This window comes from Triplophysa rosa, linkage group LG13 (assembly GCF_024868665.1).
Source record: "Triplophysa rosa linkage group LG13, Trosa_1v2, whole genome shotgun sequence".
NCBI classification, from domain to species: Eukaryota; Metazoa; Chordata; class Actinopteri; order Cypriniformes; family Nemacheilidae; genus Triplophysa; species Triplophysa rosa.
Window position 1 is genome coordinate 3230627 of NC_079902.1, and position 12614 is coordinate 3243240.

Below are 12614 nucleotides of genomic sequence, written 5' to 3' on the forward strand. Positions count from 1 at the left end.
TGCAAATAATCACAAACGGTGTCTGCAGGTAGGTTCAATGACTGGATAATATCGGAACAGCATTATCACAGGTCAGCTGTTGTGATTTTTCAGAACCGTTTAATTGTGTAGTGTATAAACATCACTAATACAAGTATAAGAGTAGTAAAAATATCCTGTTTCCCGCGATCTTAATTAAAGTTTAATTTAATGTTGGGAGATCTCACCACCGAAACATAAGGTGTCACTCTACGCTAATGTGTCAGTGAAGGCCCTCATTCCAGTTTGCAGGCGTGAGGTTATTCCCTCAGAGCCAAATTTCCATCCAGGCTCATCTAAGATCTATAGAGTGGAGATCTTATTGGTGGAAGTTAATCTTTTGTTCTTGTTTATGTTTTTTCTTGTACAATGATTTCAGTTTTGGAGTTTTGTTAATTTACGGGGAAAATGTAATTACAGCATTGTTTTTGAGCATGAAATGTAGCAAGCATAACATAGTATATGGGTGACTTAAAGCATATGTTTAAATTAGTAACATAATATAAATGGAGTCCACAGTCCTATTAAAAGAACTAAAATTTTATCAAAATTAAAAAAAGAAAAGGTACAAGTAGCATTCTTGCAAGAGACCCACTTAAATCAGACTGAACATGCTAAATTGGCTCGAAACGGTTTTAAACATGTATTTTCATCTTCACATCCTTCTGGTAAAAGGATGGGAGTGGCTATTTTATTATCAAACAATCTTAGATATGACCATGAGGCTGAAATCAGAGATAAAGAAGGATTCTTTAATTAAAGGACAAATTGATCGGGATCCAATTACATTCCTGAATGTTTATGTCCCCCAGTACACTACCAGTAAAAATTCCAGAAGAACAATTTAAAGATTGGGACAAATGGATTAAAAGGTTCATTTGGCAAGGTAAAAAATCTAGAATTCGCTATAAAACACTTCAGATACCTAAAGAAAAGGGCGGGTTAGCTCTTCCCTCCCTAAAAGACCATTATATAGCTGCCCAATTAAGACCTGTGATTTGCTAGTGCAATCCTACTTATATCTCTAGATGGAAACAAATAGAATTATCTCTCTTCCCTGAAGTACCAGTTCAAGCAGTAATCGCTGATGATAACCTAATAAGGACCCATATGAATAAAGAATATGCATGGATTAACACTACTTTAGAAATATGGGCAATGGTAATTAGAGATGCACCGATTGCAATTTTCTTTGCTATTTCCGATTTTATTACAAGTGAAACCTGCCGATTCCGATTTTTGCCGATTCTGATTTTCTATCCACAAACTATAATTGACAGATTACTGTATATAAAACCATATTAACTTTTCTTCAATACACATTTTTTTTATTTTCATTGAATAAATGATTGAACATTACAATTTCCCCAAATTTCCCTAAATGCAGTTCTCCAAGCTGCATTAAATTACAGAATCTTCTCTTTCCCAAACAACTCTTAAAGTGAAGAACTCTGTGACTGAAAAGAAGTACAAATAATAAAATATAACTAAACATGTCACTTAATTTACCTTTTTCATTTTTGTACTCATCTCACAAAAGTCTATGATAACAATAAAATACTTTATTCTCGTCTGTTTCCGTTTATGAAACTAACATCGCTTTATTTCATTTTTTCTGAAATGTAAAATAAATTGTCTTTATCTTGTGTCTGTAGTATTAAAAGAAGTGGGTTGATTTTTGCTGCAACTTCAATAAAAAAGTTAAAAATCTTATGAGTGAATTCTACTCTAAAGATGTAGATGTATTTGCCGTTTTTTGTGTTAGTAAAGAACTCAATCAGATATATGTCACATATATTGGTTGATTTATTCATTTTTTTATATTTTGGATTTTTAAAAACAAGTAGAAGTCATGTTGAATGTCATTTTATCTAGGTGAAATAACCACAGTTTTAATGTAAGACAAGGAATCAGGCTGAATGGAATTTACGTTTGTTTTACAGAGTGAACGACTTCAACATGAGTTTAGCATGTGTCAGAGTTTAGCATGATGCTAATAGCATCACTGTTAGCATACATACCCCATGTAGACGGAGCAGCGAGAGATGAACTACAGTGCACCTTTTTGTCTGTACAGTACATGATGTGTGTAGTCAGCAGATATGAGAGATGCGCGTCAGTCAGCAGAGACTCGCGGTCCGGTGGACCCACATGCGAGTATAAACGAGCCGTGAAAGACAGGCTGTGCGTGCACATGTTTACATGTTTACTTGTGGCTTTGAGTGTACTGACGGCTGTGACGTTCTTGCCCGCATCACGGGAAACAGAAGATCGGCTTGGAATCGGTGAGACTGACCGGTCGGGCCGATCATACGAAAAACCGGCCGATTCCGGTCTCTGGCCGGTCAATTGGTGCACCTCTAATGGTAATTAAGAAATGTGAATTGAAAGACAGTTTGAAAATAGTGAGGTGGTGTGCCAAACACTTGATACAGAGTTTATTCCAAATACTGTAGACAAGGCGTTTAAGACATGGATTAAAAAAGGGGCCACATCTTATTATTCTTTTACAAGCAATAACATTTTTTTAAGTTTTGAGGATTTTAAGAACCGGTTTGAGTTAAGTAATCATGACTTATTCAGATGCTTCCTGATAAGACACCACTTCAACTCGACAGGAAACTGGGAACTAAATGACTTTGTTAAGGTACTGTTGTCAGCATATAAAGCCACTGCCATTAATAAGGTAGTTTCTAAACTTTATCATTGCCTTCAAAAGGATAGACCAGAATCAACCTCCTATGTTAGAATTAAGTGGGAGAAAGAAGGAAACATGACTATAACAGAAGAAGCTTGGCTAGAAATATGTAGACTCCAATGGAAAACCACAGGCTCCCAAAAATGGAGACTATTTGCCTGGAAAAATGTAATACGTTTTTTTATTTCACGAACTCAAAAGAGTTACAGGGAAATGGGATCAGGTTGTTGGAGACTATGCAATTCAGATGTAGCAAATCATTATCACATATTCTGGGAGTGTCCAGTTATCCATACATTTTGGAAAGACGTACACAGGACATTAGAGACAATATTGAAGATCAAAATTCCTTTCCAATTTTGTGTTCTTTATATGGGTAACTTGGATTTACACAAAACCAATTGTTCCTACCTATGGAAAATATTCCTGGTCGCAATAAAAAAGGCAATAATGCGTAAATGGGCTTCTACCTACTTCACCCACAATAGAAGATTGGAAAGCAATTGTAACTGAAATATATAGGATGGAAAGTCTTACCTTTTCTTTAAAATTAAAAAAGCAAAAGGGGGGAGCTTTTGTGGAACAGATGGAAAGAATTTGTAGAAAATTGAGAAGTTACTATGTAATAAATGTCACCATCGACTACTTTGGATAATTTAATCATGGTAATCATGCCTAGTTGTCTGTAAACTGTACTGCTCCCTGATGTTCACGTTCGTATGTATTCTTATTTATTTAGTGTCTTTGTTTTAACTTATTATTCCTTTTACTGTGTTAAAATCTGTGAATTTTCTGGAAATCTATGATTTGTAGGAAGTCAACTGGAATGGGTGTATCTGTTTTGTTTCTCAAATCTGTATTGTATTTTGAATCCTACAAAGAAAAAAATATATATTAAAAAAAGAAGAGAAAAAAAGAATAGACATCAGTGTTTCTGCTCGGATTTTGTAAAACTGTGGCACTTGATGTCACACGCTAATTAACATTTGTGATGTCATCACATAGTTTTAATACTGCGTTCAAGACACCTCGGAAGTGGGATATTACCCACCACAAACGCGGAAGTAACTTCTGGATTTACTAACACTAAAAGCATTTAGTAACATTAATGTTACTAATGATTTAGTAGCGTTTCTTTCCTGGTGCCGTCCCGTATACGGCTGATTTACTTCTAGATTTGGCATGTGAATTCTTATCTTATTGTGACAAACTTATTCATCATAGTTTTATAGAATAATTTATGTAGGAAGATTAATGGTTTCTTTTTTAAAAAGAGCGTGCTTAAAATTTTTTTGTCCTTTCACTTGTCACAGTCCCGTATACGGGACACCCACATTTGCTTCCATATTTTTTGGGGAATTCTGATCTAATCATGACAAACTATATATCGTTGGAAAGGTCTCACACTTTAGAATACATATAGTATCATTGTTTTATAAAATATAGTATGTAGGAAGTGTAATTGATTCATAAATGACAAGAGTGTGTATCAAAAACAAGTACTTGCAACGGAATGCTTATATTTACTTCAATACTATGCATGTGAATTCTTATCTTATCATGACAAACATTATATCATTGGAAAGGTCTAAGACTCTAGAAAATACATTTGATCAGTGTTTTGAAGAATAATTTATGTAGGAAGAGTAATTGATTAATAAATGATAATTGATTCATGAATGAGTGTGTATCAAAAAAACATGTTCCTGTGCGTTTTTATTTTTTTCATTGTGTCTGTTAATTGGAAAAGTAAAAAAAAGTGAGGAAAGCATCTGTGATCAAATTTCAGATTTAGTGTTAAAACCAATGTAGGCCTATGGACCCACTAGTGGATTTTGGTGGTAGAGCGCTGAGAGCTTGACAAAAAGTTGCAACCTTAGACCCGTTTCGATTCCACTCTATGAACATGACATACAGCTTATTGTGGTGTCATTTTCATATTTTCTGTTTCTGTTGTCAGTTCTGTTTTATAACTGAGACTGATAAAATCACCTTAAAGAGCAGAGATTTTGGCTATATTCTGTCACACAGCGCATGCACAGGCTCTGTCTCTGTAACGTGCTTATTTACAGACGAACTGTGTTCGTGCTTATATATCCAAACAGTCGATAACAGTGGCAGATTTTGGAAACACTGGCCGTTGTACGGTGAACTGAATGTGCTGCTTCTCCAGAGATACTCTTATTATAGGGAGATGGAAGGGTCTGTAATACTTCCAATTGGAGAAACCGTAACGGCTAACCTAAACACATTGACATCAATTTAAAAAACTAGCATCTGGACTCCTTTCCTGCGTTCAGTTGAAGCCAGGGCGTTAGCGTTAGCCATTATGCTTTTTGGCGAAAGATGGTAGGTTTTCCATCTAGTGTTTTTTGCTTTTCCCTGCCGTTCACTCACAGACGCAGAGAGAGGCATTTCCTGCGCTGGAAAAGCGAGACCTCACACTAGCGCCATGACGTAATTTTCCCACTTATTAAAAGCAACGGTTTATCCAAAAATACGTTAGGCTTGTTGTTATATGCGTCTTCTGAACTAAAGTCACTAAAGGGGTCAGAAAAGTCGCCAAATCTAGTGAAAGAATTGCAAATTTAGCAACAATGGCTCGACAAATTTGGAAGAATGTGAAACAGTACATCACTGTAGTCGTGGTGGGGAGGATTTTTGGCGTGGCGGCTTGCCGCGGCAAAATGAATTTAGCGGAAACACTGGACATAACACTGTGGATACTTCAATTTGGTTTTACTTGTAAAGATTGTAATGCAAATAAAAATATATAATTATGTAAATAAATAACTACACATTTCTGTACAGCAACAGTTATATATTTTTGTACTTGTTTTGTTTTTGTACTTAATATGCACATTTGTCTACATCTGTATGTTAAAATTTTGTTGTAGATATTATGTATAAAAATGTAGTACATTAATGTAAGCTTGTATATAATAACTGATACTGTGAAATTGTCAGGTACTGTAAATACGTCAAACAATGTATTTGATATTTACCAATATAAAACCTTATTTAAATCAAAATAAAATATATTTAATGTTTAAAAATTAATGGTCTGTATCAGTGGTTCTCAAACTTTTCAGATCAAGTACCACCTTTAATAAAATGAGTTGTTACCACCTAATGACCGCTATAGAAAATCACATGAATAAACACTAAAGTGAATAGTAGAAATTTGTAGAGGTAATTTGTTGTTTAAATGTAAACTCATATTTAAGTGCTGAACATCATTGTTAAATGCAGTGTAAAGATGATGTTATCCAGTGTTATCCAGGCTTATGTGCTAGATTTGCTAGACAATAGCATCCAAGTTTTAAAAATATCCATGTATTTTTAAACGTATAGTTTAAAGTGCATCTCACAATGCCAACAATCATCTTTTATTGCAATTCGGCTACGTTTATGTAAGCAGCAAGTTAAAATAAATTACTTATTACAAAAAAATTACTGATCAAAACTGAAGAAACTGACCATTTAAACCTGAAGAATGAGCATAAATGTTCACATTTATCAATATGTTTACCCTGCAGTGCTCAACCCTGACAATACCTTCGAGATTATGATTGATCAGGCTGTGGTAAACAGCGGTAATCTGTTAAATGACATGACTCCCCCCGTAAACCCCCCTGCTGAGATTGAGGATCCCGATGACCACAAGCCAGAGGACTGGGACGAAAGACCCAAGATCCAGGACCCAGATGCTGTCAAACCTGAGGACTGGTGAGGCACAGAGAACCTTAATGCACTTGTGTTTGATATTGCAGGTTTCCTATGGCTGATGTTCTTAAATATTTGTTTTTGTTACCCTTCCTCAGGGATGAAGATGCTCCTGCTAAAATCCCTGATGAAGATGCTGTTAAGCCTGATGGCTGGCTGGATGACGAACCTGAATACATTGGTGACCCTGACGCCATCAAACCAGAAGACTGGTGATACATTCTACATTACATCATAAAGTTAACTTGTTATTACAGCTACTTTATTTATTTACATGTTTCTGCTCTTATTGTGCAAGATTCATTTGTCCACATTAATCAGGACTAATATTTGTTTTATTTTCTTAAAATGGTTATTTTTGCAATAACCCTATTATGTGCATGTCATTTTTTTATTTACTCTTTCCTACATGAAATCATCTTGCATAATGTTTACAGAGTAAAAACATGTCAAGGGTTAAAATCATAGTAAAATTAATGATTGAAATCTAACTTAATGTGTTTCTCACCTTGTAAAAAGATTGAGATTGTTATAAACATTCACGTACATATTGATGCAGCCGCTGTGAGTGCGTGTAACTTCAAAGACAAGTCCAGTTCATTAATTGTATTGTCAGCGTGGTCTGTCAAAACTATAAATATCAAAACATTTAAAAATTGAAACTATTGACCCAGTTTACCAAATGAGGGAATGATTGAGATCTAACTTTAATGCTTTAAATCTAATCATTAGATTATGATGCACTTAGTTTGGATTTCACAGACAAATGTATCTCCCTCTGTAACCAGGCTGTGGAAAAGCAATATTAACAAATGATAATATAGAGTGATAAATATATATTTAGATATATCACAATCCAATCAATGGATAAAAACTAGTTCAGCATTAAGGCTTGTCCACACAGGGACGATAATCGTATGCGCTTGGATGTTCATACGCAAAAGATTTTCACTGGCTATTAGCCGAGTGAAAGTGCAAATTCACTCCCTGACATAGATGGCGCCTAAAGGCCCGTTCAGATTGCCCGCGAATATTCGGTGCGAATGTTCATCGCGATAACGTTCTAGAACAAAAACAATAGATTCTTATGAAGCCTTTCATATAGACCGCGAATATCCGTGCAGCAAAAATGCGAAGGTTTTTTTTTGTGTAGTGCAACTAATCTTTCCCCATTCGCAAAGCGAAGAAACGGACCATCCAATAATAATCGAGCATTTTACGTCACGCGCCTAGAGCCACTGAGGGCACGCGGGGGCGCTAAAGGCTCAGAAAGATGTTGTGAGAGAATGGATGTCGAGTTGGTACTGTCGTTGGTGTCAGAACAAACAGAACTTTTTGAAAAAAGTCACAGCGACTACAAAAACCTGGACAAAAAAGATGTTCTGTGGCATAATTTATAAAGTATAGTACATAAAGTATAAACAGTATATATAAACATATATATATATATATATATATATATATACACTCACCTAAAGGATTATTAGGAACACCATACTAATACGGTGTTTGACCCCCTTTCGCCTTCAGAACTGCCTTAATTCTACGTGGCATTGATTCAACAAGGTGCTGAAAGCATTCTTTAGAAATGTTGGCCCATATTGATAGGATAGCATCTTGCAGTTGATGGAGATTTGTGGGATGCACATCCAGGGCACGAAGCTCCCGTTCCACCACATCCCAAAGATGTTCTATCGGGTTGAGATCTGGTGACTGTGGGGGCCATTCTAGTACAGTGAACTCATTGTCATGTTCAAGAAACCAATTTGAAATGATTCGAGCTTTGTGACATGGTGCATTATCCTGCTGGAAGTAGCCATTAGAGGATGGGTACATGGTGGTCATAAAGGGATGGACATGGTCAGAAACAATGCTCAGGTAGGCCGTGGCATTTAAACGATGCCCAATTGGCACTAAGGGGCCTAAAGTGTGCCAAGAAAACATCCCCCACACCATTACACCACCACCACCAGCCTGCACAGTGGTAACAAGGCATGATGGATCCATGTTCTCATTCTGTTTACGCCAAATTCTGACTCTACCATTTGAATGTCTCAACAGAAATCGAGACTCATCAGACCAGGCAACATTTTTCCAGTCTTCAACTGTCCAATTTTGGTGAGCTCGTGCAAATTGTAGCCTCTTTTTCCTATTTGTAGTGGAGATGAGTGGTACCCGGTGGGGTCTTCTGCTGTTGTAGCCCATCTGCCTCAAGGTTGTGCGTGTTGTGGCTTCACAAATGCTTTGCTGCATACCTCGGTTGTAACGAGTGGTTATTTCAGTCAAAGTTGCTCTTCTATCAGCTTGAATCAGTCGGCCCATTCTCCTCTGACCTCTAGCATCAACAAGGCATTTTCGCCCACAGGACTGCCGCATACTGGATGTTTTTCCCTTTTCACACCATTCTTTGTAAACCCTAGAAATGGTTGTGCGTGAAAATCCCAGTAACTGAGCAGATTGTGAAATACTCAGACCGGCCCGTCTGGCACCAACAACCATGCCACGCTCAAAATTGCTTAAATCACCTTTCTTTCCCATTCTGACATTCAGTTTGGAGTTCAGGAGATTGTCTTGACCAGGACCACACCCCTAAATGCATTGAAGCAACTGCCATGTGATTGGTTGATTAGATAATTGCATTAATGAGAAATTGAACAGGTGTTCCTAATAATCCTTTAGGTGAGTGTATATATATGTGTCGTCAGATTTAAGATGAGCCGCGGTCCAACGCCGAACCGTTGGTGTAGAACCGTGCGGTTCAATTTTTTACAGAGAACCGTTACACCACTAATCTTTCATATGAATACAATTCACATGTTATGTTGTAGTATGGGATATTACAAATATATTGGCGGTACCAGTAAAAGTCATCAAATACAATCACTTTCTTCAAATTTCTTTATTAAAAATTTTCTTTATATACAATAACCAAGCGGTTTTGCTTGTAGGTAGAAAGCACAGGCATATGTAAACAAACATCAAGTCAAGTGTACACATATTTTACATCTGTTTAAATAGTACCACTGCAATGCAAATGCCATTTGTTAACTAATTAACCCCTAGACCAGTGGTCACCAACCCTGTTCCTGGAGATCGACCGTCCTGCAGACTGTAGCTCCAACCCTGCTTCAGCACACCTGTCTGTAATTATCAAGCAAACCTGAACACCTTGATTAGATAGTTCAGGTGTGTTTGATTGGGGTTAGAGCTGAAATCTTCAGGACGGTCGATCTCCAGGAGCAGGGTTGGTGACCACTGCCCTAGACCATCGTCCTGAAGTAACGATGAAAATGATCGTGGTACAGCTTTAACTCCTGGAACAATCTATTAAACTCCCCGTGCTCTTCTCTCTTCTCAAGAATAGGGTGAACCCAATATCGTCTTTTTCTCTTCCTTTGCTCATTCAGGCAAAAAACAATAAACTCATCTTCGCTGCTGCTGCTGGAGAAATCCATTTCTTGTTCTGCTGTTGTAAGTACGTAAAGCAAACGGTACTAGTAGCCTGTATTGCTACCAGTGTTGGGCAAGTTACTCTGAAAAAGTAATGAATTACTAGTTACTAATTACATATTCAATAGTGTAATTAGATTACTGTACAAATTACTCTCTCCAAAAAGTATTTAATTACTTATTACTAATTACTTTCTATATCTTATATTAACCTTGATTAGTTAAGTGATTCAAGGATAGACATGAAACGGCTCTTCTAATTCATTAAAATAAATAATATAAAACTACATTAAGTAGTATTATTAACTGACCAAAGTATTACAAATGTGAGAATTATACATTAAAGCACGGATTCTAAAGTTAGACTTTGAATTTTGATGTCAATTCCACTATTGCACACACATATATTACACAAAATATTTAGTTTAAATACATGAGAAGTAACTGTAATTAAATTACCGAAAAAAATAAGAGTGAAATGTATTCTCCATCAGCGCCATCTACCGTGCGGGCGTCAAATAGAAGAAAGCGAACATTCGTTTCGCCGTTGAAAACTTGGTTTGTCGGGTGTTCGTTTCGCTTTTTCGCATCTACTGCCATCTGAATAGGCCTTAATGAAAAACAGAAATACCCTGGGTCACAAGGTGACGCTGCACAACTTTATGCTGTCAAAACAGTAAATGACCCAGTTTACCAAATGACAGCAAGTTGTGAAATATATGCCATGGCATTACGTTATGAGATCCGTGGAGAAGTAAAAAAAATTTTTTACAACGGAAAGTTGTAAATGTCACAAGTACGTCTAAAATAAGCTATTTGTATTAGGAATGTGCCGGTAAAGGATTTTTCCACCAATTAATAAACTTGGTATATTTGTCTTTCTTTGAACAAAAAAAATGCTCAATGTTTGCTAATTTTTATTCTTAACGAATAACCTTCAAAAATTAAGCCGTACCATGACATATACTTTAAGCTATTCGTAAGTTCACAAGTTTCTCTGACTGGCTGTGAGGACTCATAACTTCAAAGATGAGCCTGAATCGTATTTTAATGAATGAAGTGTGGTCTGTGTGAACGTGAATGGTGTCAGACAGTAATATCAGCCCATGTAATAAATAAAACTATTGAGCCAGTTTCCCTAATGAAAGCATGTTATAAACCAGGGGTCTTCAACGTTTTTCGGGGCAAGGACCCCTTAGATAAGAGATGCATGGAGCAGGGACCCCTAAATGTGTAAACTGAGCTATTTAAATAGAAACAACCCTTATTGTCACAGAAATATTATGTTAAGACATTACATTAGCACTATTATGCATGTATTTGTTGCACATACAAACTTTTTTTATGGTTAATATAGATTGTTTGATTATTTTAAGGGATTTGCAGCGTCATACATTTTCATTTTACTGTGATATGGACAGTTAAACATTTACTTATCCTGAACATTTTTTTATTAAGGCTTCAATGAAATGACTGACCCTGGTTAATGGCACAAAGTCTGTTCTAGTGGAGATAGAGGTTGTCTCTGGATGCCAAAGAAATCAGTGCAGATGTTATGCATTCTGAAGGCCATCAAAGCAGGCCGTTTTATCAAGTATTGCAGAACACATCTCTATTTTATATTTCTGAGCTCCGTTGTCTTTCTCGTGGATCAGCATTGTCGCGGCTGTTATACGAAAATTCACTCGTTTTTTCTGCAGAGCATCAAGAGCAACATGCAACGAGTCCGCGTTATTTTTGGGGCAACTTGTTTGACGTGCACCATCAGTACACGGTGTGTGCTTCATTGATTTTAAACACTATAGTTTTGTCGTTGTTTACAAAGCAGAAGCGATGTTGTGTCATTTGCCTGTCAAATTAGCGCTTTACAGCTTTAACAAATTTGAACAGAAGTTCAGAAATATATGACAATGCACTTTATTTGCTTTATTAACTCCTTTCATGCGTACTCTGAATTTATCGTAAGGGAGACAGAGAATGCACTGATTCTAAACCTACAGTCTTGAAAGAAAGACATAGGTACTAGCCATAGAATTTGTTAACATTACTTATAAGTTGGTTTAAAAAATCAATTCAATATTAAATTATTATATGATGAATTTATTTATTACCATAACTTGTTCAGAGTAGAGCTGTAATCGGGCCTTAAAAGTTAGGCCCGACAGTGCCCGAGCCCGACAGAATTCGGCCCGAGCCTGACAAGTGCATTTTGATTGACAGCTTTTTAAAAGCCCGAACCCGTTTACAGCCCGACATTGGGCTATTCAAATGTGCGCACGCACACAGCTTTTGTCAAGAATGAGTCATTTATACATGTTTTAACATAATTTATTAATGACCTAACGTAGGCTATAGGCCACTTGGAAGTTGGAACAAAGAAATAAATAAGTCCTCTGTAACATCGTAACATCTCACATATCCCACTGGCTCATTATTCTCATTATGCACATGGTCAAAACTTTTCCACACCTCAGACTTTGCTTTAGTTGCTGGTGCAACCAAAACGTAATCGCCAGAGGCAAGCCTCCGTTTCACCTCCTCAGCATCCATTTTAATAAAATAATAAAAAACATGATGTTGCGTGCAATTCCTTATAGCCTATATTTAGTATTTGGGAATATATATTTTCATATTTTATTAGGTTCTTTGATAAGGTTACAATACGTAGGCCTACGTAGCAACGTAACTTGCATGATGACCCCAAACCGAACACGTCACGAAA

The 12614-nt window shown here is 36.5% G+C and overlaps 1 protein-coding gene across 4 annotated transcripts in view; it reads left to right on the top strand.

Moving 5' to 3' along the window:
• The window catches only part of canx (calnexin), a 91435-nt gene that overhangs the window by 59276 nt on the left and 19545 nt on the right, over positions 1-12614 (top strand). For all 4 annotated transcript variants that reach the window (XM_057348846.1, XM_057348847.1, XM_057348845.1 and 1 more), the window contains 2 exons: positions 6256-6445; positions 6541-6654. In XM_057348846.1, the coding sequence (XP_057204829.1) occupies positions 6256-6445; positions 6541-6654 (304 nt within the window). The remainder of the gene's footprint in view (positions 1-6255; positions 6446-6540; positions 6655-12614) is intronic.